Source organism: Sphaeramia orbicularis, chromosome 1 (genome assembly GCF_902148855.1).
Source record: "Sphaeramia orbicularis chromosome 1, fSphaOr1.1, whole genome shotgun sequence".
Taxonomy (NCBI): domain Eukaryota; kingdom Metazoa; phylum Chordata; class Actinopteri; order Kurtiformes; family Apogonidae; genus Sphaeramia; species Sphaeramia orbicularis.
The window spans coordinates 40,859,194-40,879,172 of NC_043957.1; the positions used below are offsets into that span (position 1 = coordinate 40,859,194).

At 37.0% G+C, this 19,979-nt stretch overlaps 1 protein-coding gene across 1 annotated transcript; it reads left to right on the plus strand.

The window, feature by feature from the left end:
- The first annotated feature begins 272 nt into the window (after positions 1 to 272).
- pde5aa (phosphodiesterase 5A, cGMP-specific, a) lies at positions 273 to 19,864 on the plus strand. Its single transcript, XM_030147614.1, has 20 exons — positions 273 to 660; positions 840 to 1,494; positions 2,281 to 2,370; positions 2,563 to 2,643; positions 2,899 to 2,988; positions 3,740 to 3,892; positions 3,983 to 4,050; positions 4,174 to 4,322; positions 5,172 to 5,347; positions 6,818 to 6,868; positions 7,236 to 7,382; positions 7,713 to 7,841; positions 11,981 to 12,075; positions 12,823 to 12,910; positions 13,844 to 13,944; positions 14,038 to 14,115; positions 14,207 to 14,270; positions 15,974 to 16,048; positions 17,021 to 17,104; positions 18,909 to 19,864. The coding sequence occupies exons 1-20, from the start codon at positions 383 to 385 to the stop codon at positions 19,077 to 19,079; spliced, it is 2,823 nt and encodes a 940-aa protein (XP_030003474.1). The 5' UTR covers positions 273 to 382; the 3' UTR covers positions 19,080 to 19,864.
- The last annotated feature ends 115 nt before the right edge of the window (positions 19,865 to 19,979 follow it).

Here is a 19,979-nt window from a genome sequence, read left to right on the forward strand (position 1 = left end):
AATGTTAAATGACTTCAACTATTAACTGTTATAAATTAAAAATAGGGTCATTCTTTGTTAATGAGCAGATTCCAACTGACACAAAAAAAACTTTCCATATTTCCTCATTTTAATGGCAAATGCTAGTGCCTAATCAGCGCCATTTCCATCCTTCAGCCCCTACACAACCCTTTCTAACTGAAATAAACTCAGTGAAAGTGGGCTCCCTCTAACGAATAAAAACCTCCGGCTAAATAAAGATCAGAGGATTACCTTGACGCAGTCGCTCTTCCACTCTCCTCTCTTATTTCAGCCGGTAGGTGGTACTTCACCTACATAACTCATCAGGCGCAAAAAATAACGGACTTGAATCGATATTTATTCGCTTTGCTTGAGCGGGGGGATGCCCTGCCTCCACTCGGATGCGCTGGAGTCCATGGAGCCTGGCAGCGCACCCGGGGAGTCCTCCTCTGCAGCCGGGACAGAGGACTGTTTCCGCACACAGACGGAGACTGAGCCTCCGATGGTGAAAGGCATGAGCTGGTTCTTCTGCCCACTGTGGAGTCCACGGTCCAAGGCACACCGCCGGTTTGGGGACAGCATGAAGAGCGAGCAAGTGGAGGCATGGCTGGATGACCACTCCGACTTCACCAGGACGTACTTTTTACGCAGAGCTTCAGCGTAAGATCTGACACGACTACTCCTGTCAGTTTAAACAGCATTGAATGATTGCTTATACTGGGTCAGATCAACCTACATGTACAGAATTGTAGCAGTTTTGTCAGAATAATTACCTTGAAAATATTACAGTGAATCCATTCATATGTAGAACATGACTGTTGTGTTGTGTTTTACTTCAGAGTCAGTGGTCCTCCATCAGAGATGTCTCCATTGCTCCCCAGGATTCCCAGGAGCAGCTCGGACTACTCTGAACAGTCTCTCCATCGCAGAGCCTCCTCTCCACTCACTACCTCTCATCTGAATATTTCCACACTAAGGGACAAGCTCAAACCCTTCGCTTCCAATCTCAGTGCCCCTGAGTGGATGGATCGCTGCAGTCCAGATCTACTGGGCCGTCACTCCCCCTGCTCTCCTCGTTCTTCTTTTTCTCCATGTCTACCCCTCTCTCCCATTTGCCCAGGCTCTCCAGACTTGCCCCACTCTCCTCCTCCTCCAGCTGGTACCAACATCCCAGTGTGTGGCCAGGGTGAGGGCTGCACATGGATGATGGAGCTCCTCAGAGGAGGCCTCAGTGGGATGGGTTCAGTGGCAGAGCTTTGCCAGGGGGGTATTTTGCACATTGGGGAGCTGCTCACTGCCGAGGGTGGCTCCCTGTCTCTGGCAAAAAAGGACAGTGGTGGAAGAGTTACGTTGGAGAAGGTGATTGGCCCAACATCCATAGGATGCTTAAGCGACCATGACCTTTGCTGTAATGCACATCTGGAGATGATGAAGACCATCATGGGATGTGTGTTTGCTACAGGGGCACCAGTGAACATCAGAAATATTTCTGAGGTAAATCTGGAACAGCAGTTAAATGTTTTCATGGTGCATTTTGTAAATAGCCCTTCTCTAGACACAACAGGCAAAAGGCTTCATTTGATATTCTGTTAGGTCATCACAGGAAAGAGCTGGGGGCTCTTTAACGGAGCAATGACGTCTGGTTACTAAATTAGTCACTCATTTCCTGATAACCTGTTTTTAGAAGATGACATCCTTATTTTATAGAGTGTGGGGGAGTGTGAGGGAAGCCCAAAGGATGCACCTGTTTTTAATCCTTTTAGAGTCGCCTTCCACTGATTAACCTTTGAGTATTGAGCCAGACACCGTAGTATGCCTTTCCATTACACACATGCACACACCTACACAAAGATGGCAGCCAGCACAGCTAAAGCGCTTAGAGGTTCTTCCCAAACCACCCCATCCTTTTCCTTACTACCAGTGTGCTTAATCATTGCCAGCCCTTGGCAGTGTTGGCAGGTAATCCATAGTCTGTGTGGGTGTGGATGGGTAGTTCCTACTAACTTGTGGGGCACAGAGGTTACTGAGAAATGTGGGTATTCCTGGTTGGATGTCCCTACATTTGAGTCTATTGCTGTCATAACAGGACTTAATACAAAATACCATATCACACAAATGTTTTCTCTGTAGTTTTCTGTGTAAGACTGATATGGCACGCAGTAAACACATTACATACAGTGTGTAAAGGTTAAAGGTTAACTTGCTTTATTCTATTCTATTCTAAATTGGGACTGCATTTTACCCATCCTAATAGTAATAGTCATATATTTCCATCCTTAGGACTCCAGATATGATTCGGATGATGATCTCTCATCAAATTTTAACATTAGGACTGTTTTGAGTGTCCCCATCAAGAACCATAGGGGAGAGGTAAGGTTTTATTGCTTATTTTGTAATGTAATCTATTGAAGTATTACAGGAAATATGTAATTTTTCCAGCATCTATTACGTTTTTAAATCTTTTTTTAGTTTTTTACACACACCTTGTGCTATATAGTAGCTGAGGTTATATACAACAACACAAGGTAGATAGTAACATAACGGTCTTGTTTTTGTGGACAGATGATAGGCGTAGTCGCAATGATCAATAAGAGAAGTAGTGGTGATGGATTGGTGTCTGCGTTTACCAGTATGGACGAGAAGGTAAGGGGAATCTGAGTCTGTAAATTAAGATTATAAGTAGACAACAAATGTTTTAAATCTCATCTAGTGGTCGAGCCGCTGCTTGATTTATACACATATACAACATATAAATAATTAGCTCATGTTCTATCTAAATATAAAATGAATTTAAATATACTGAGCATTGTGATATCCATAAAAGTAATTACTCTGTGAACCATATGTCACTAATCCTTGGACGTCCGTGGGTAATTTGACGTCACTCTAATTGGCCAGGTCCTCTTAAATCACATGGATGTCTTGGGGATGGTCCTGGACAACATCCAGCTGTACGAAAGCTCAAGACAAGAGGCTAAACGCAGTCAGGTAACACCATGATAGGAAATTCTGAAACCCAGTTTACTGGTAATTTCACTTTATGTTTAGGTGTCTGATTCAGGGTTTTGTGTTTATCCTGAATTCATAAAGATCCAAACAGCCACTGGTGAACAGAACCATCTATTGATCTAAAATGTTCAATACCGGTTGATCCACTTATCCTATCAATACATGTAAATAATTGATATAAAATGCAGTTTGTCATCTTTTCATGGTCATCAGATATGACCCATTTGGATGTTCAGAGGCTCTATAGTGAACAAGGAAATGCTGTTATCTTCTACAACATTGATTCACCGGTAAAACCCATCGAGTTCAATAAATGACAGTGAATGGACTCACTTAGCATATGTTGAGTTAGTGATATATTTTACTGAAAAAGTCACTTTTTCTTCATTTTCTCTGTTTCTGTTGATATAATAATCCTCAACTAATCTGAGCTTTTATGGACATCTACATTATCAGTAAATTAAATACAGGAAAATACCTGATATTTACTGTAAAAAAAAAACCCACAAAATACAGAGGATAATATTATAATAAATAGTAATAAATCACTTAAGAAAAGTTAAATATAGGGAAGAAACTATTTTGGAACTGCCACATAAGTAGCACTGGGTCTTTATGGGTTAATCTCTGTTGCTTTACCGTGCAGTTTTTTTTTTTTTTTTTATACACTGCTGGTAAACTGGCTAATACATTAAGCTGCCTGTTTTATCTCTGAATATGTGTGCATCAGGCCTTGATAGAGATGGCGCAAGTGTTGTCGAAGGAGCACCATTCATTTGAAGTTCTACTCAGTAAAATGGCTGCGACCATCATGCCCTTCACACATGCTCAGTACTGCACCATTTTCATCCCCAAAGAGGAACCTTCAGACATTAAGGACAAGGTAAATAATGAATTGCCCATTTGTCTTTATTTACAAAATTATATATCCTCCTAATGTTCCGTTTTTTTGTTTCTGGCTGTTTTGTTTTAGATTTCTTTCTCTCGAGTGATCCACCTTGAATGTGAAGAGCTTGGGTCAACCTGCCAGATCTACAGAAGGTTGTAAACTTAATGTCAGAGCAGGCTTTATTTACAGAGTATTTGCTCTGATATGAGTTGTAAACTACAGTGCAGTAGGTTGCTACTAGTTTACATGAACCATGGTTTCATATATTTTTTCAGGGAACGTAATATCAGTGATCTAGATCCAAAATATGCTCTTCAAACCCTGGTCACCATGGAAACTCTTAATGTATCTCAGACCTCTCATGAATCAATAAAGAACCTGATCTGCTGCCCTGTCAGAAATGAGAGATCTGAAAATGTTATTGGTAAGTCACTGTCTTGAATAGCATTAGTTATTATATATTTATGAGTTATTATTCATCTGTCTCAGTTCTACTCCTGGTTTCATGTTGCAGCCTGTAGCCTTGGTAATGATGAAAATAACTAGATTTCCTTTTATGTTCCAATTAGGTTCATACTGTCTACTGAAAATATAAGATTTCCTGTTCTTTTTTATCAGACAGATCGAAAAAGTAGATTTTTACTTTGACATGTTTCGGCTACAACCTGTACCCTTCCTCAGAAGAGTCACTTGATGTTACTGTGACGTGTCATTGTCAGTATAATCACATTATGGACTGGGAAGAAAACACAGTTATCTGCTCAGAAACCAATAAATACCACCACTGGATTAGGGAGACCATAGAAATCAGGAAACGGGCCTGAGGACCATGAACAGGGATGAGGGATCCTACATCTTATCCCACACCTGGGATGCTGTTCTCTGTGGGATGATAGGCAGTAGGGGGCATAATCGTCCCCCTTTGTCTGTCAAACCTGGATAAAACAGCTGACAGTGACACGTCACAGTAACATCAAGTGACTTTTCTGAGGAAGGCTACAGGCTGCAGCTGAAACATGTCAAAGTAAAAATCAACTTTTTCTATCTGTCTGATAAAAAAGAAAAGAAAATCTTTATATTTCCTTTTAAAAACATTTGACACATTTACAAAGTAGTTGTAAGTTGTATTTTTTTTTGTTTTTTACCTGAGTCAGCTATATCATAGTAGTCTGGAATTAAAAAGTAAACCAGGTATCAGGTGCAAAAAGTGCTGAAATTCATATTTTAATGCTTACACATCCTGTTTTACACAACTACATGTTTCTTTGTTTAGCTGTGTGCCAGCTGATGAATAAAGGAGCAAGAGATTCAAATGAGATTGAAGCTTTTAACAGATATGATGAGCGCCTGTTGGAGGACCTCGCGGTGTATTGTGGCCTGGCTCTACAATACGCTCAGGCTGTGCAGATCACTGAGGAACGCAGGGCCAGTATAGAAGTCACACAGGAGGTGGGTCAATGACTCTCATTTATATTTAGCTCAGAGTCTGTTAAATGAAAGGGCTTATATGCAGTGTTGATATTCTGAACTCTCAACAGCAGGGGATAAATCTTATGACTACCAAAACCACCGACAAATCCATGCTGTGTCCACAAACTGTATTACTTACTGAATAAATTAAAAAGTCATTGTTTACACACATCTGTATTATGGTATTCTCATATTTTCTTGATAAAGTTAAAATTCATTATTTATTATTTACTATTACTTATTAAAACTTATTTTGACAGTTTGACAATGTCTTATAATTGTATCTTATAATTTTCCCATACTGCTTCAGCTGATAGTTTACATTATAGCTCAGTTAGCATAGCTATGTTTTTAGAAAACAGCCACAGTAAAATCATAAATCAACCTCATTTTCTGTACAGTTTATGTTGTTAATAGCTACACTAAGGAGCTGTTTGCACTCATCCAAACAAGATCAGAACTGTCACAGTTTTAGTCTGAACCGTGGATCAACAAACAATGAACTTGTTGCACATATTGTAACTTACTTTGGCATCGATCCAGTCTATGCATGTGCTGATGTTAGCATATCAATTGCCTCTAAATATGTGCCAAGTTTGAAGTAAATTGAAACAAATTTGATGTTTTTCTAGACATTTCAAATTTTGCCCATTATAAGTAAATGGGAGAAGAAAAAATATTTTAAAAATGTATAAAAAAAATAAAAATAACTTTGACCTACTTTTCCCAAAATGTAATTAAATCTATTTTGGGTCACTGGCAATCTATAAACCAAATTTGGTATGAATTCAACTAATAGTTTTTTTCTGCTACAGACATGTGAAATTTCGTCCATTATATGTAAGCGGAGAAAAAAAATTAATTTATTAAAAAAAATAAACTTTGACCTACTTTGCCCAAAACATAATCAGATCTATTCTGGGTCCCTGGGAATCTATAAACCAAATTTGGTATGATTCAACCGATAGTTTTGCTGCTAGAGTGTTGACATCAAAGAAACAAACAAATCGAATCAAAAACAATACTCCTTGCCTCCTCTTCAGGGGTGGGGTAATAACTTTAACCAAACTTTCATAATCCTCATAATCAAACTCAGCTGTGTAGTAAATGCTGCCATTTGAGCATAAAGTCACATAAAAATATAATATCTTCATAAGTCTCTTAATCAAGCTCACCCATGTAGAGGAAACGCTGCTGTTTCATCATCAAACACCATTCTTTTCATTTAGAGCTGTGTCCAGTGGGGAAAACAGCAGTCCTTCTAGGTTCTATTGGTTTGTCACTTTCTCTGTGTGCATTGGCATCTTTGACATAACTTCAGAGCTTGTCATTCTAAAAACTCTAATGATTATTGTACTTTTTTATCTTTGAAAGTAAAGCTACTACATATAGCCCCTTCTGTTGTTTGCCAAACTATTCCTCATTGTGCATGGGTTTGGTCACCTACAGGTTCTTGCATACCACATCACTGCTGCAGAACAGGAAATCCAAGCACTGCAGGTAATTTTAACCTTTATTATCACATAATCAGTAAAATATGCTTTAAATCCTGTTTATCTCACTTCATTTGGTCACCCACTTCTTTTCATTATCCAACCTCCTTCACAGTGTTTTTCTCTCAGCCTGTCAATAGTCATTTACCCACAGTTTATTTCTACAGGTCAGATTAACTGGCTTTAACATACCACTAATGGTATGACTGCTTGTTGGTGACAAAGGCTATAGTAACCTCCTCACCCATGTTAAATCTGTATGTCTGTCTTCACTGCGGCTGGGAGTATGAAAATAAACTCCATGTTTTCTGTAGCTGGATATTATACCTGAAAATTAAACTTTTAATGACCTGTGTCCGATCCCCTGTTTTCAGGAGGCTGATATTCCTTCTTCTGACTCGCTGAATATATTAGACTTCTACTTCTCAGATTTTGGTCTTCCAGAGGATGTGACGGCTCAGGCTACTGTTCGTATGTTCCTGGAACTCAACCTAATGCAAGAATTTAACATTGATTACAAGGTAAGTGAGTTAATAACACAGAGCTGAATGATTGTTTTGCCTCAATATGGATAAATGTGTAAATGAATTTATATATTAATCATTACAGCCTGAGTGCACCTCATATTTAGTTACTACTAATCTGTATGAGTGTATTTGGAGATTACTTGGAAACAATGACCTTCTATTAATTTGACATTGCTTATGTAGTTCCAAAATGGCCAGTTTACACATTTTTCTTAGTCAAGCAGTCAGGTGAGATGCTTTGGGGAGAAAAATGTTGGTTTATTCCTCCTGATGTTTAAATATCTTACTTTCATCTTCATCACTTTTTGTGTTGCTCTTCCTCAGAGTCTCTGCCAGTGGGTTCTGACTGTAAAACGTGGTTATAGGAACAATGTGCCGTACCACAACTGGAACCATGCACTGAGCACTGCACAAAGCATGTTTGCTATGCTCATGGCCACAGATCAGCTCCGGGTGAGTGCAGGACGTTCTTTTACAACACAAACATTATTAAAACTGTCATAGTCAAATAAGATACGATCATTTTAAAGAGTGTAAGGTAATATAAGATAATCTGAGGAGGTGTTCTCTCCAGGAAATCCAGCTTCCTCCCACTGTCCAAAGAAATGCATTTATTAGGTTAATTAGTTCATCTGAATGGCCCATAGGTGTAAATGTTAGAGCGAATGGTTGTTCATCTCTATAAGTCAGCCCTGTGACGAACTGTTCAGGGTGTACCCCACCTTCATCTGATGGTAGCAATAATAAATAGAAAAGTGCAGACCTCCTCCAAGGCAGATCTGCACCCCCCCCACCCTGATCACCCCCAAAATTTAATCAGTTGTTCCTTGTGCAAATATCAACATTTCCTGAAAATTTCATCAAAGTCTGTCCATAACTTATTTATCACACTGGAAGAAAAATCCAAGGCACTCTCTTTAACCCTTTCATGCATAAGTCACTACAGTGGACAGTTCTTCTCCAGCTGTTCTCTTGTATATTCATGGGTTTTGTTGTTTTAGTTCCATATCAGCCAACACAGTGGACACTTACGCACCATCTCATACCCTGACATTCATACCATTACAGTAACTTTGCTGTTCTTGATAAACCTGATCTGCAGTAACATGTTTTAGTGTAAATCAATTGTTATTTGTTAGACAAAAGGTTTTTTTTGCATATTATCTCCATGAAGTGAGTAATTACTAGCATTAGAATACGTTAAAATGTGAGAAGACATCAGATTAGCAGCATTAAAGATGTTTTTATTTCATTGTTTTCATATCACTTTCTGATATTGGGTTTCACACACGTTTCTTTTCTTCAAAAATTAAATGCATGGGTATTTTTGTAACTCCACAGAAAGAAAAACTTGATCACATTGTTTCTTTTCATGCCTAAGGAGGAAAAAAAACACTGAAGAAAAAAATCTTGACTAGGGTTCTCACAATTCATGCATGAAAGGGTTAAACACATTAAAATGCTTTTATTACCATGGCACGGTCATATCTAGACACAAAAAAACACTTCAACGCATTTTGGCTTCAAGCCTTCGTCAGGAAGTCAAACAGGAGCCTGAAAAACTGTAGGTTCCTATGTAGTAGGGTCTAACCAATAGGAACCTGCCGGCTGGGCATGAAGGTAATGGCCTGCAGAGGGTGTCCACATGTAAACGGCCAGCAGGTGGTGTCACTGCAGGTCAAATAGAAATATTTACAAGTATACATGGATAAAAAACAGTGCAAAATTTACATATCCCTGTTAAATTAAGATCAAACCAGTGTAAAGTCTTTAAAACAAGAAACAAGTAATACATTACAGGAAAACAGAAAAGTCCGACTCTTCATTCAGTCCAGGGGGTACAGTGGCTTGGAGTTTAAAAATCCGGAAAGCTTCCCGTTGGTTCAGTGTCTTTTGCCTGTCCCCCTTTCTTAAGGAGGATGGAATGTGGTCGATGCCAATAGCTTGTAATGTGGCTGGGTTGTTGTTGTGGAGTCCCAGGTAATGTTTTGCCATCGGGTAGTTTATGTTTCCAGTTCTTCTTGCATATTTGTATTCTGACAGTCTGTCCTGTTATCATCTTTTTGTCCTGCCGATGTAGAACACTTTGCAGGTCGGACATTCCAGTCTGTAGATGATGAATGTTGTTTTACAGTTAATACAATGATTGATTGTGTATTGTTTTTGTGATGTACAGTCCATGAAAGTTTTAGACTGTATGACATTTGTACAGTGATTGCAGTGGCCGCATTTGTAACTACCTTTAGGTTTCTGACCCAGCCGTGATGGTGGAGTGCTGGGTTGGAGATGGCTGTGGACCAGTTTGTCTTGCAATGTAGGACATCTCCTAAAGGTGATGAGTGGAGGCTGTGGAAATATCTGTCTGAGGTGTTCGTCACTCTGAATGATGTCCCAGTTTTTATTGATTATTCTTTTAACTTGGTCCACTTCAGTACTGTATGTGATGACAAATACTGTTCTGTTTTGTGTTTGTTTAGGGGGATTCCTTTCTAGTAAAGTCTGTCTGTCCAGATATTTAGCTCTGTGTACGCTCTTGTAGCCCCCTGCCTGAAACCGTGCAAACATCTCCCCTGATTTACTCACAAAATCAGCATCTTGGTCGCAGATTCTCCGCACCCTCTGAAACTGGCCATAAGGGATATTTTCTTTAAGCCATTTGCGATGAAAGCTATTGGCATGTAGAACAGTGTTTCTGTCAGTGGGTTTTCTGAAAATGGATGTGTGTAACATCCCTAAATTGTCTTTATAAATAGTGAGATCCAGGAAATTGATACTATCTTTACTGTAGTCCAATGACAACTTAATGTTTGGGTTAATGTTATTAGGGAAGACATGGAAAGCTTTAAGTTCTGCCTCTGACCCTGAACAAAACAAGCATACATCCTCAGTGTAACGTCTCCACCAGACAATGTGCTTTAAAAAGCTGTTCTTTTCTTGATTAAACACAAAATCCTCTTCCCATTTGTCTGTCCATAACTTTTTGAGTTATCTTGCAAACAGACAAACAAACAGACAGACAGACAGACAAATAAACCCAGATGAAAGCATAAACTCCTTGGCAGAGGTAATAATAATAATAATAATAATAATAATAATAATAATAATAATAATAATGGATTAGATTTCTATAGGGTTTCTCAAGGCATCCAAAGCACTTTACATTATTGATCCATTATTCATTCACTCTCACATTCATACACCGGTGTGAGTGACACCGGAGGCAAGGTGGGTGAAGTGTCTTGCCCAATTACGCAACAGCATATGACTAGCAGAGAGCGAGATTCAAACCATCAACTCTTGTTGGGCTCCAGTATGACCGCAACCCTCTTGAAGACTGACCGGTTCAGAATGAAAACAAACATGCTGTGAAAACTTTCATACAAATACATGGTTTGTGCATGTGTTATAGTTTGATAGTCAAGGGCTTTTTAAAGTTTCACTCCAACGTTAATAAGTTGTAAAGTTTATGCAGGAGTCATTCAAGGACCTCAGGGTTCTTTCAGTGCAACACACTCTTAATTATATGAAAGAGGATTAATTTATGACCTCCCAAATCTCTAAACTGCTTTCCACCAGGATCACAGAGCAGCTTAAATCTGTTATGTGGCTGCTGTCTTATTTTAGTGTTTGGTGAAGGGGAGTAGCCAACAACATGTAACTGCTATACGGGGGGTTTTATAGGGCACTTTTTACAATAAACTCATTTGAGTACCATTTATCACTGCTACAGGATTTTTTTAAATCATGTCAGAAGCAGTTTGACCTCTTTCCAAGAATCTTTTGTTAATCAGGGACAATTTAAGTAGCTTTGCTGTAGCTGAACTTTTTGCAGTGTAGAGACATTAGCAGCTGCTGAAACTCTGTGTATTAGTCTAAAAAGATTTTCATCAGTGCATTTAACTATAAAAAGTTAGGAATTTGGACTAATGTCATTGTTCTTTTGCTCTCCTTTTGCTGTAACAAAGACAGAAAACTAGACTATATTTATACTGATTTCCTTGTCTTTTTTATCCGACAGATGGAAAAAAGTTGATTTTTTTTATTTGACATGTTTCAGCTACAACCCATAGCCTTCCTCAGAAGGGTCACTTGGTGTTACTGTGATGTGTCATTGTCAGCTGTTGTATCCAGGTTTGCCAGGCAACAGGGGACGATTATGGCCCCTGCTGCCTGGCATCCCACAGAGGACAGCATCCCAGGTGTGGGATAAGGTCTAGGATCCCTCATCCCTGTTCATGGTCCTCAGGCCCGTTTCCTGATTTCTATGGTCTCCCTAATCCAGCAGTGGTACCTACACCTAGAATGTATTTGTTAAAAAATGTTTAATCATCTCTTTTTACATGCCTCAGTTCTGAGGAAACCACAACCACTCGTATTTGCTACAACTTCTGTCCACTAAATTTAACAGATTATCTCTATGTTCTGTTTTGTGTTCATCCAATCAATCTCTATTTATGGAAAAGTGTTTGATGCTCATTTTTAAAGGCAAATTAAATCAAAATTAACAATGCAGTGACAAGTCAACTAAAACATTTTTCATTATGTTTCTGTTAAATCTCTCTTACATTTCTTCCTTTCTGTTTTTATTGCAGGATATTTTTTCCAATCTGGAAATTTTAGCCTTAATGATAGCCACTCTGAACCATGATCTTGACCACAGAGGAGTCAGTAACTCTTACATAGAAAGGTGACATTACTTTCTCATGTAGTTCATCTTGATTAGTCAGTTAAGTTGGACATGCATGGATTCTTTAACCCATAAAGACCCAGTGCTACACTGGTAGCAGTTCCCAAACTATTTTTTCTCTATATTTAACCTGTCCTATGTGATTTTTCACTATGTATTGTAATATTACCCTCTTTAATTTTAGTTTTTTTTTTTAGTTTAAATCATGTATTTTCCTATATTTAATTGAGGAGTTAACCCTTATAGTTAAGGGATATTCTATTAGAAACAGAGAAAACTGAAGAAAAAGCAACTTTTTTTTTAGTCAAATCTCTCAGTAACTGAACATAAACCAAGTTTCTCCATCCACTGTCATTGATCCAACTCCATGGGTTTTACTGGTGAATTAATGTTGTAGAAGATGGCAGTATTTCCACGTTCACTAAGGAGCCTCTGAACATCCAAATAAGTCATATCTGATGACCATGAAACGATGAAAAACTGCATTTTACATCAGTTATTTACATGTATTGATAGGATTAGTGGATGAACAGGTATTGGGTATTGGACAGTTTAGATAAGTAGTTGGTTTTGGTTGGCAGTTTGGGTCTTTATGGGTTAATGAGTTATTTTATTCAATGTTTTATTTTCTATTATTATTATTATTATTATTATTATTATTATTATTATTATTATTATTATTATTATTATTTCATCTTTTTCTCCTTGTATCCAGCCAACACAGATGTCTCTCTGTTTCTCTCTCAGGAGTCATCAGCCTTTAGCTCAGCTGTACGGCCATCCCTCTCTTGAAAACCACCACTACAACCTGTGCCTCTTCATCCTTAACAACACTGTAAACTCCCATCTATTCACTTTTTTCATTGTTTCATCTTTTAATGTACTCTAAACCTACATATATTTGAGTATCACACAATGTCATTATATCTGTGTATGGAGTATATTGCCTGTTATGTTTTTTGTATCTGAGCAAAACTTAAAAAAAAAAAAAAAAAAAAGCAAAAACCCACCTTTATTAGTCTTTGGAATATTTATTTGTGTATTTGGACCCTAATAGTTCAGAAAGTTTGAATTTGAACCTTCCAGGTGCTTCAAAGCTATCTTTATATTCATTTATATTTCTTTATATTAATTTTTTCTTAATTTGTTACTTCTATGACTAGTTACATCACAACATTTGCACATATAAGGTCAAGACTTCTGATGAACATTTCTCTGAGTACGACATAATTGTTTATCAGCAGCAGCGGTTGGAGTAAAAACTGAAAATATGTCCAAACTTCGAGCCGATTACCTAAAATGTTCAGTTGTTGGTTGTATTAACGAACACAAGAGGCTGAACGGGACAGGGCGCATAGTCAACAACCTGGAGGGGGTGTGGTGTGAAGTGGTTCATTTGCATTTAAAGGGCCAGCGCTCACAATGACCTGGTGTCATTACGCAGAAATAGGGTTGAAGATGGACCTGTGGAGTTGAATTAATGAAGAATTCAGACCCAAGCATAGCATTTACAGCTCATGTAGACTACAAGGAAATGTTTTAAAATGCATAATTCCATGTAAAAAAAAAAAGTAAAATTTCACTCCTTTAAGATAATTTCCCCAAGAAAAATATTATTTAACCTTCATAATTATTATCAACACACATTTTAATTGGAAATGTAAACAAACAATGTCATCTCATAGCAGCTTGTTTTCATCTGTGCCTTGTCGTGCATATATATCTACATCTTCATTCATTTTACTGTGTCCTTCTCATCCTCTCCCAGGGAAGTCAGATTCTCAGCGGTCTCTCCTCTGAGAACCACAGAACTTTACTGCACATGGTCAAAAGGGCAATCCTCGCCACTGACCTTGCCGTCTACATGGAGTACGTTAAAAATTAAAATGTCGAAGTGCCCAGTTAAGTGTTATATGAATCATGCTTGAACTCTTATGCCCTTGTTTTTTTTTTTTATCTCAGGAGAAGGACAGAGTTTTTTGCTCTCACCAAAAAAAGCAGAGTGAATTGGAAGACTGATAAACAAAGAGATCTTCTTAGGTGAGAATGAAAAGGAAGAATGATAAAACCTATAACAGAGTGTTGCAACAGATGGACCTTTAAGATTTGCATTCTGTCTTTGTCCTCACAGGTCCATGTTGATGACAGCCAGTGACCTCTCCGCTATCTCAAAGCCATGGCCTGAACAAAAAAGAGTAGGCATTACACACATTTAACCCATAAAGACACAAACCTCCACCAGCGACCAAAACCACCAACTGAACTAAAATGTTCCATATCTGATGATCCACTAATTCTATATAAGTGACAGCGGCTGGAGACACTTGGTTTATGGTCAGTTAATGATATATTTTACTGAAAAAGTCACTTTTTCTTCAGTTTTGTCTGGTTTGATATTATGACCTTTGAATTTACTCTACATCTACATGATCAGTGAAATAAATATGGGAAAACACATGATTTACACTGAAAAAAACTAGAACTAAAGAGGATAATATTACAACTACAAAAGCATTCGGAGAGCACAGACATCACCACCAAAATTTAATCAATTGTTCCTTGTGCCAGTATCAACATTTCCTGAAAATTTCATGAAAATCCGTCCATAGCTTTTTGAGTTATCTTGCTAACAGACAAACAGACAGACAGACAAACCCGGATAAAAACGTAACCCCCACCATACACTTGGTGGAGGTAATAAAGAGTGACAAATCACTCAAGAAAGGTTAAATATAGAGAAAAATTGATTTGGGAACTGCCACAAAAATACCACTGGGTCTTTATGGTTTAAAAATAAAAACAAAGACATGCATGTAAATAATTAGTGTAAAATGCAGTTTGTCATCTTTTAAGGGTCATCAGATATGACCCATTTGGACGTTCAGAGGCTCCGTAGTGAACATGGAAACACCATCATCTTCTACAATATTGATTCACCAGTAAAACCCGTGGTGTTCAATAAATGACAGTGGATGAGGATGCTTATTTTTACACTCAGTTATTGATATATTTACTGAAAAAATCACTTTTTCTTCAATTTTCTCTGTTTTGATATAATAACCTTTGAATTTACTCTGAGTTTTTATTAACATCTAAATTAAATATAGTAAATTAAGCCTTTCATGCATAGTGGTCACTCCAGTGGACAGTTCCTCTCCAGCTGTTCTCTTGTATATTCATGGGTTTTGTTGTTTTTGTTCCATATCAGCCAACACAGTGGACACTAATGCATCATCCCATACACTGACATTCATACCATTACTGTAATTTTATGTTCTTGATAAGCCTGATCTGCACTAACATGTTTGAGTGTAAATCAACAAACAAAACATTTTTTTTTTTTTTTTGCATATTATCTCCATGAAGTGCATAGTAACTAGTATTAGAGTATCTTAAAATGTGGGAAATGATCTAATAAGCAGGATAAAAATGTTTTTATTGCATAGTTTTCCATATCACTTTCTGATATTAAGTTTTAAATACATGTTTCGTTGCTTAAAAAATTAAAAGCATGGTGTCCGGCTGAGTGGACATTTTTGTATCTCCTGAAAAAAAACAAACAAACTGGATCATATTGTTTTTTCATGCCTAAAGAGGAATAAAAACACCCTGAAAAAATATCTTGAGTAAGGTTCTCATAATTCATGCATGAAAGGGGTAAGTAGAGGAAAATACATTATTTACAGTTAAAAATGCAAAACACAGAAGATAATATTATAATAAATGGTGATAAATCACTTAAAGGTTGACCAGAGAGAAAAAATAATTTGGGAAGTGACACAAAAGTACCACTGGGTCTTTATGGGTTTAAGTAAAAAAAAATAAAATAAAATAAAATAAAATAGAAAAAGTTATAATGAATACATCTCGGTCTTACCCTGCTCTTCCTCCAAAACAGATTGCCAACCTGGTTGCCATGGAGTTCTTTGCACAAGGCGACAAAGAAAAAGAAGAGTTCAAGATCAAACCTATTGTAAGTCTTTCTGGCAAGGAATCATCTGACAAAAGGGTGTATTTCATTGACCTTCAAATGTATTTTGGCAGATCATAGGGAATCAAATAGTAAAAATGCAGTCATATATTCAATTTAGCAGCTTTTTTTTTTTAACACAGCTTGATATAAGGGAAAACCATGGAACTATTCCATAATAACATAAACATGTAGCTCACCAGCACAAATAATGCAGACTTTTGTTGTCAGTGTGTATTTATTACAATGTTAATTTAAGGGTTTTCATGTGTAGAGAACTATAATGAATGCCACCTCCAGTTTGCAGCAAACTGTGATCAAGTCTCATCATAACAAGACAACAAACATTCTTTCAGCTAATTTTTGTTGTTCGTGGATGCAGTTTTCATGATTCTGTATTTTTTCACCAAACAGAAATATTACGTTAGTGTTGTAGAAATCAAGCTTTTAAACTTTGTGAATGTGTTCCAAAGGGCTTTTTTTTTCCATAAGATCTCCAACAACTGACCCGTAAGAGTGGAGATAGCAAGATAATCAGTACATCTACAGTAACATTATCTAATTTTGTTCCTTTGATGAACTGTTTTTGATATGCTAACACTAAACCTTTCCCCATACAGTTTTAATGTTATAGTTGTCATTTTTTCAGTCATATTAGATACTCCTAAAGTTTGCTTGACCTAGTTGAAGATGTCCCACACTTGATCAGGTTGGATCTTCCTCTGAATAACCCTGAGTTTAACATTTTGTTAAAGTATGAAGAGCTTCCAAGTAGCTTTTTTGAGAAACCAGTGCTTTAAAGTTTGAGAAATAAACACTTTGTTGACATAATGACATCAACGTTGATAGGTATGATGGTCAACTTTTGTCCAAACTGTTTTAGGCTTTAACAATATATCCATGTGTCTCAAAAGAAGTACACCAGTCTCATATGACACATTTCTGATTACCATCTCACACTGTCTGTCTTTCCAGGACATAATGAACAGAGAAAATAGCACACGACTTCCATACATGCAGGTTGAATACATTGATGAGATCTGCTATCCACTCTACAAGGTGTGTTATTGTTACTGCATATGTGGGTGTGTGTTTCGTGATACAGCTATGATATCATTACTATTTCAAAGATTATCATTTAAATATATTTTTGGTAATTTATCCTGTGTCATCAAATGAGTTAACACAATTATGATTGAGCTCATGACTCACTGACAATAACTCATAAAGACCCAAACAGCCACTGGCAGCCAAAACCTAATGATGTAAAATGTTTTATTACTTCTGAACCACTAAAACTATCATTGCATGCAAATAATTGGTGTAAAATACAGTTTGCCATCTTTTCATGGTCATCAGATATGACCCATTTGGACGTTCAGAGGCTCTGTAGTTACCGTGGAAACACCATCATCTTCTACAACATTGATTCACCAGTAAAAACCATGGAGTTGGATCAATGACAGTGGATGGAAACACTGTGTTTTGCATTCAGTTGTTGATGTCTTTGCTGAAAAAGTCACTTTTTCTTCAGTTTTCACCATTTCTGATATAATAATTCTCAACTTTAGTCTGAGCTTTTATGAACATCCACATTGTCAGCAAATTAAATACAGAAAAATACCTGATTTTCACTGAAAAAATGCAAAATACAGAGGATAATATTATATTAATGGTGATAAATCACTTATGAAAGTTGAAATAGAGAGAAAAATTAATTTGGGAAATGACATAAAAGTAGCACTGGGTCTTTATGAGTTAAATGAAAGTCCTTGTGTTTACATTTTTATGATCTGAGTGTCTGTGGTGGCAAAAAAAAACCCAAACCCATCACCATATGTGAACAGTGGCAACATGTGTTCCATCATAATGACCAGTGACCTGTTACTGCATATGTATCGGTGTAAGAGGCAGCTGTCACATGGACCTGAGGCAGACAGTGTGTCCCAGTGTTTACTGCACACTTCACCAATGTGAAGAGCCAACAAAGTAGATTTAGTTCATAGTGAGTAATTATAAGATTTTTTCTCCCCGAGGAGGTTATACTGTGCAGCCAGATATAATCTAATTTGGCATGGTAGGCGATGTGTGACTCTTAGCAGAAACAGTGACACATCCACTTCCATAGTGTTTATTTAACAGGGGGAAAAAATTAAAAACAAGTGGTGCCAGGCACAACAAACCCCTCCCCTTGCACATATTTCATCCATTCTAAGTAAATGGGAAGATTTTAAAAATTCATAAAAATTTTGAACTTTGACCTATTGTTCCCAAAATGTACTGAGATCCATTCTGGGTAATGGCTTGTATTCTGGGTCTCTGGCAATCTATTAACCAAATTTGGTATGAAATCAGCTAATGATTTTGCTGCTACAGACATGTGAAATTCTGCCCATTTAAGAAAATGGGCAAAAAAAAAAAAAAAAGAATTAAAAAATTCATAAAAAATTGAAACTTTGACTTACTTTTCCCAAAAATGTAATGAGATCTATTTTGGGTCACTGGCAATATAGAAACCAAATTTAGTATGAATTCAACCAATAGTTTTGCTGTTAGAGGAAAACTGATCCAAAAACAATACCCCTTGCTTCCCTTCAGGGGATGGGGTAATAAGGGTGAAAAGAGAGAGGGCAGTCTGCTTATCATTCATTAAAAGTGACACTTAAATGTTGAGAACACTAAACCTGCAATTATCACGTATCACCAATAGGGGTCCCCAAAGATTATATAAATCATTGACATTGTTGCTTTTATTGTGTATTTGTGTCTTTGTAGAGATAACAGAAATACAGGATATCTTTGTGCTTTCTTATTCTGGTGTTTCCTGCTCTCATTTTAACATTTCTATCACCCCACTCCTCAGGCTGTATCAAGACTCTTTGACACTTGCTCTCCTTTACTGAACGGTTGTAAGAAGAATAGAGAAAACTGGCTGCAGCTTGCCAAGGGAGCAGAGGAAGAAAGTTGCAGTAGTATTCATGTTGCCAAGGAAACCAACAAAAACAATATGGTGGACACACAAGCAGTGGAATAGGGCACGAAGCTTTGCACTGTCTGGGCAAATATGGACCCCTGTCCCCCCTACCAGCATATCAGAAACCCTCTGTACTATAGGGACAGACAGCAATAACCCTGACAAATGTAAGCAATAAAGCACTGTAATCACACTTGGCTGAAACTTGTTCAATGTGCAAAGCGAATTTGTAGATTTTCACACTGTATCTATGTTGTTTCTTTTATATTCTATGAAAGCACATCCAGATGTGAGAACTTAAAACATTTGTAAACAATGGAAATTTAAACACAGAAGAAAATGTACAATAGGGATTTTGTGGTTCATACAATTACATTTCCTAGAGTAGATGCTACTTCAAATGTGTAGAGTTTTAGTGAATTCTCCCTACCATTTGATGCATTCAGGTGATGCAAATTTGCACTTTTTTAAGCAACTGTTATAAATTTTAACTTTTGTAAGATTATTCAGTCTAGACCAAATATCCCTAAAGCACAGTCTGTGGGTTGTACTGGCTATCAAAGGCTTATAGTAGAAACCCTTTGAAAGGTTTGTGACTTGTTATTAAATATGATCAGAAATTGTAAGGAAAACCAGAAAATCAAATTAAATGTATGAAACTTTATAATTATATATATTATGTATTATCATGTATCATGTCTTGTTGCAATCCTCACTGATAGACAACTTTAGCTCTGTCATTACTGTAATAGTCAGTAAGTTTGTGTGAAAGTGTTCATGATGTAATTAAAGCTGTCTATATTGTTCTGTTGCACAGGTGTTTGTTAATGAGCCATATGTGCTTATGTTTGTTCTAGTCTTAGTTCCTTAAAATTTACATACTTATTTTTACTCTAATTTTCATCATAGTCTTAATGTTTTTTAGTTGGATTTGAACTCATTGAGTTACAAGTTGTAGAA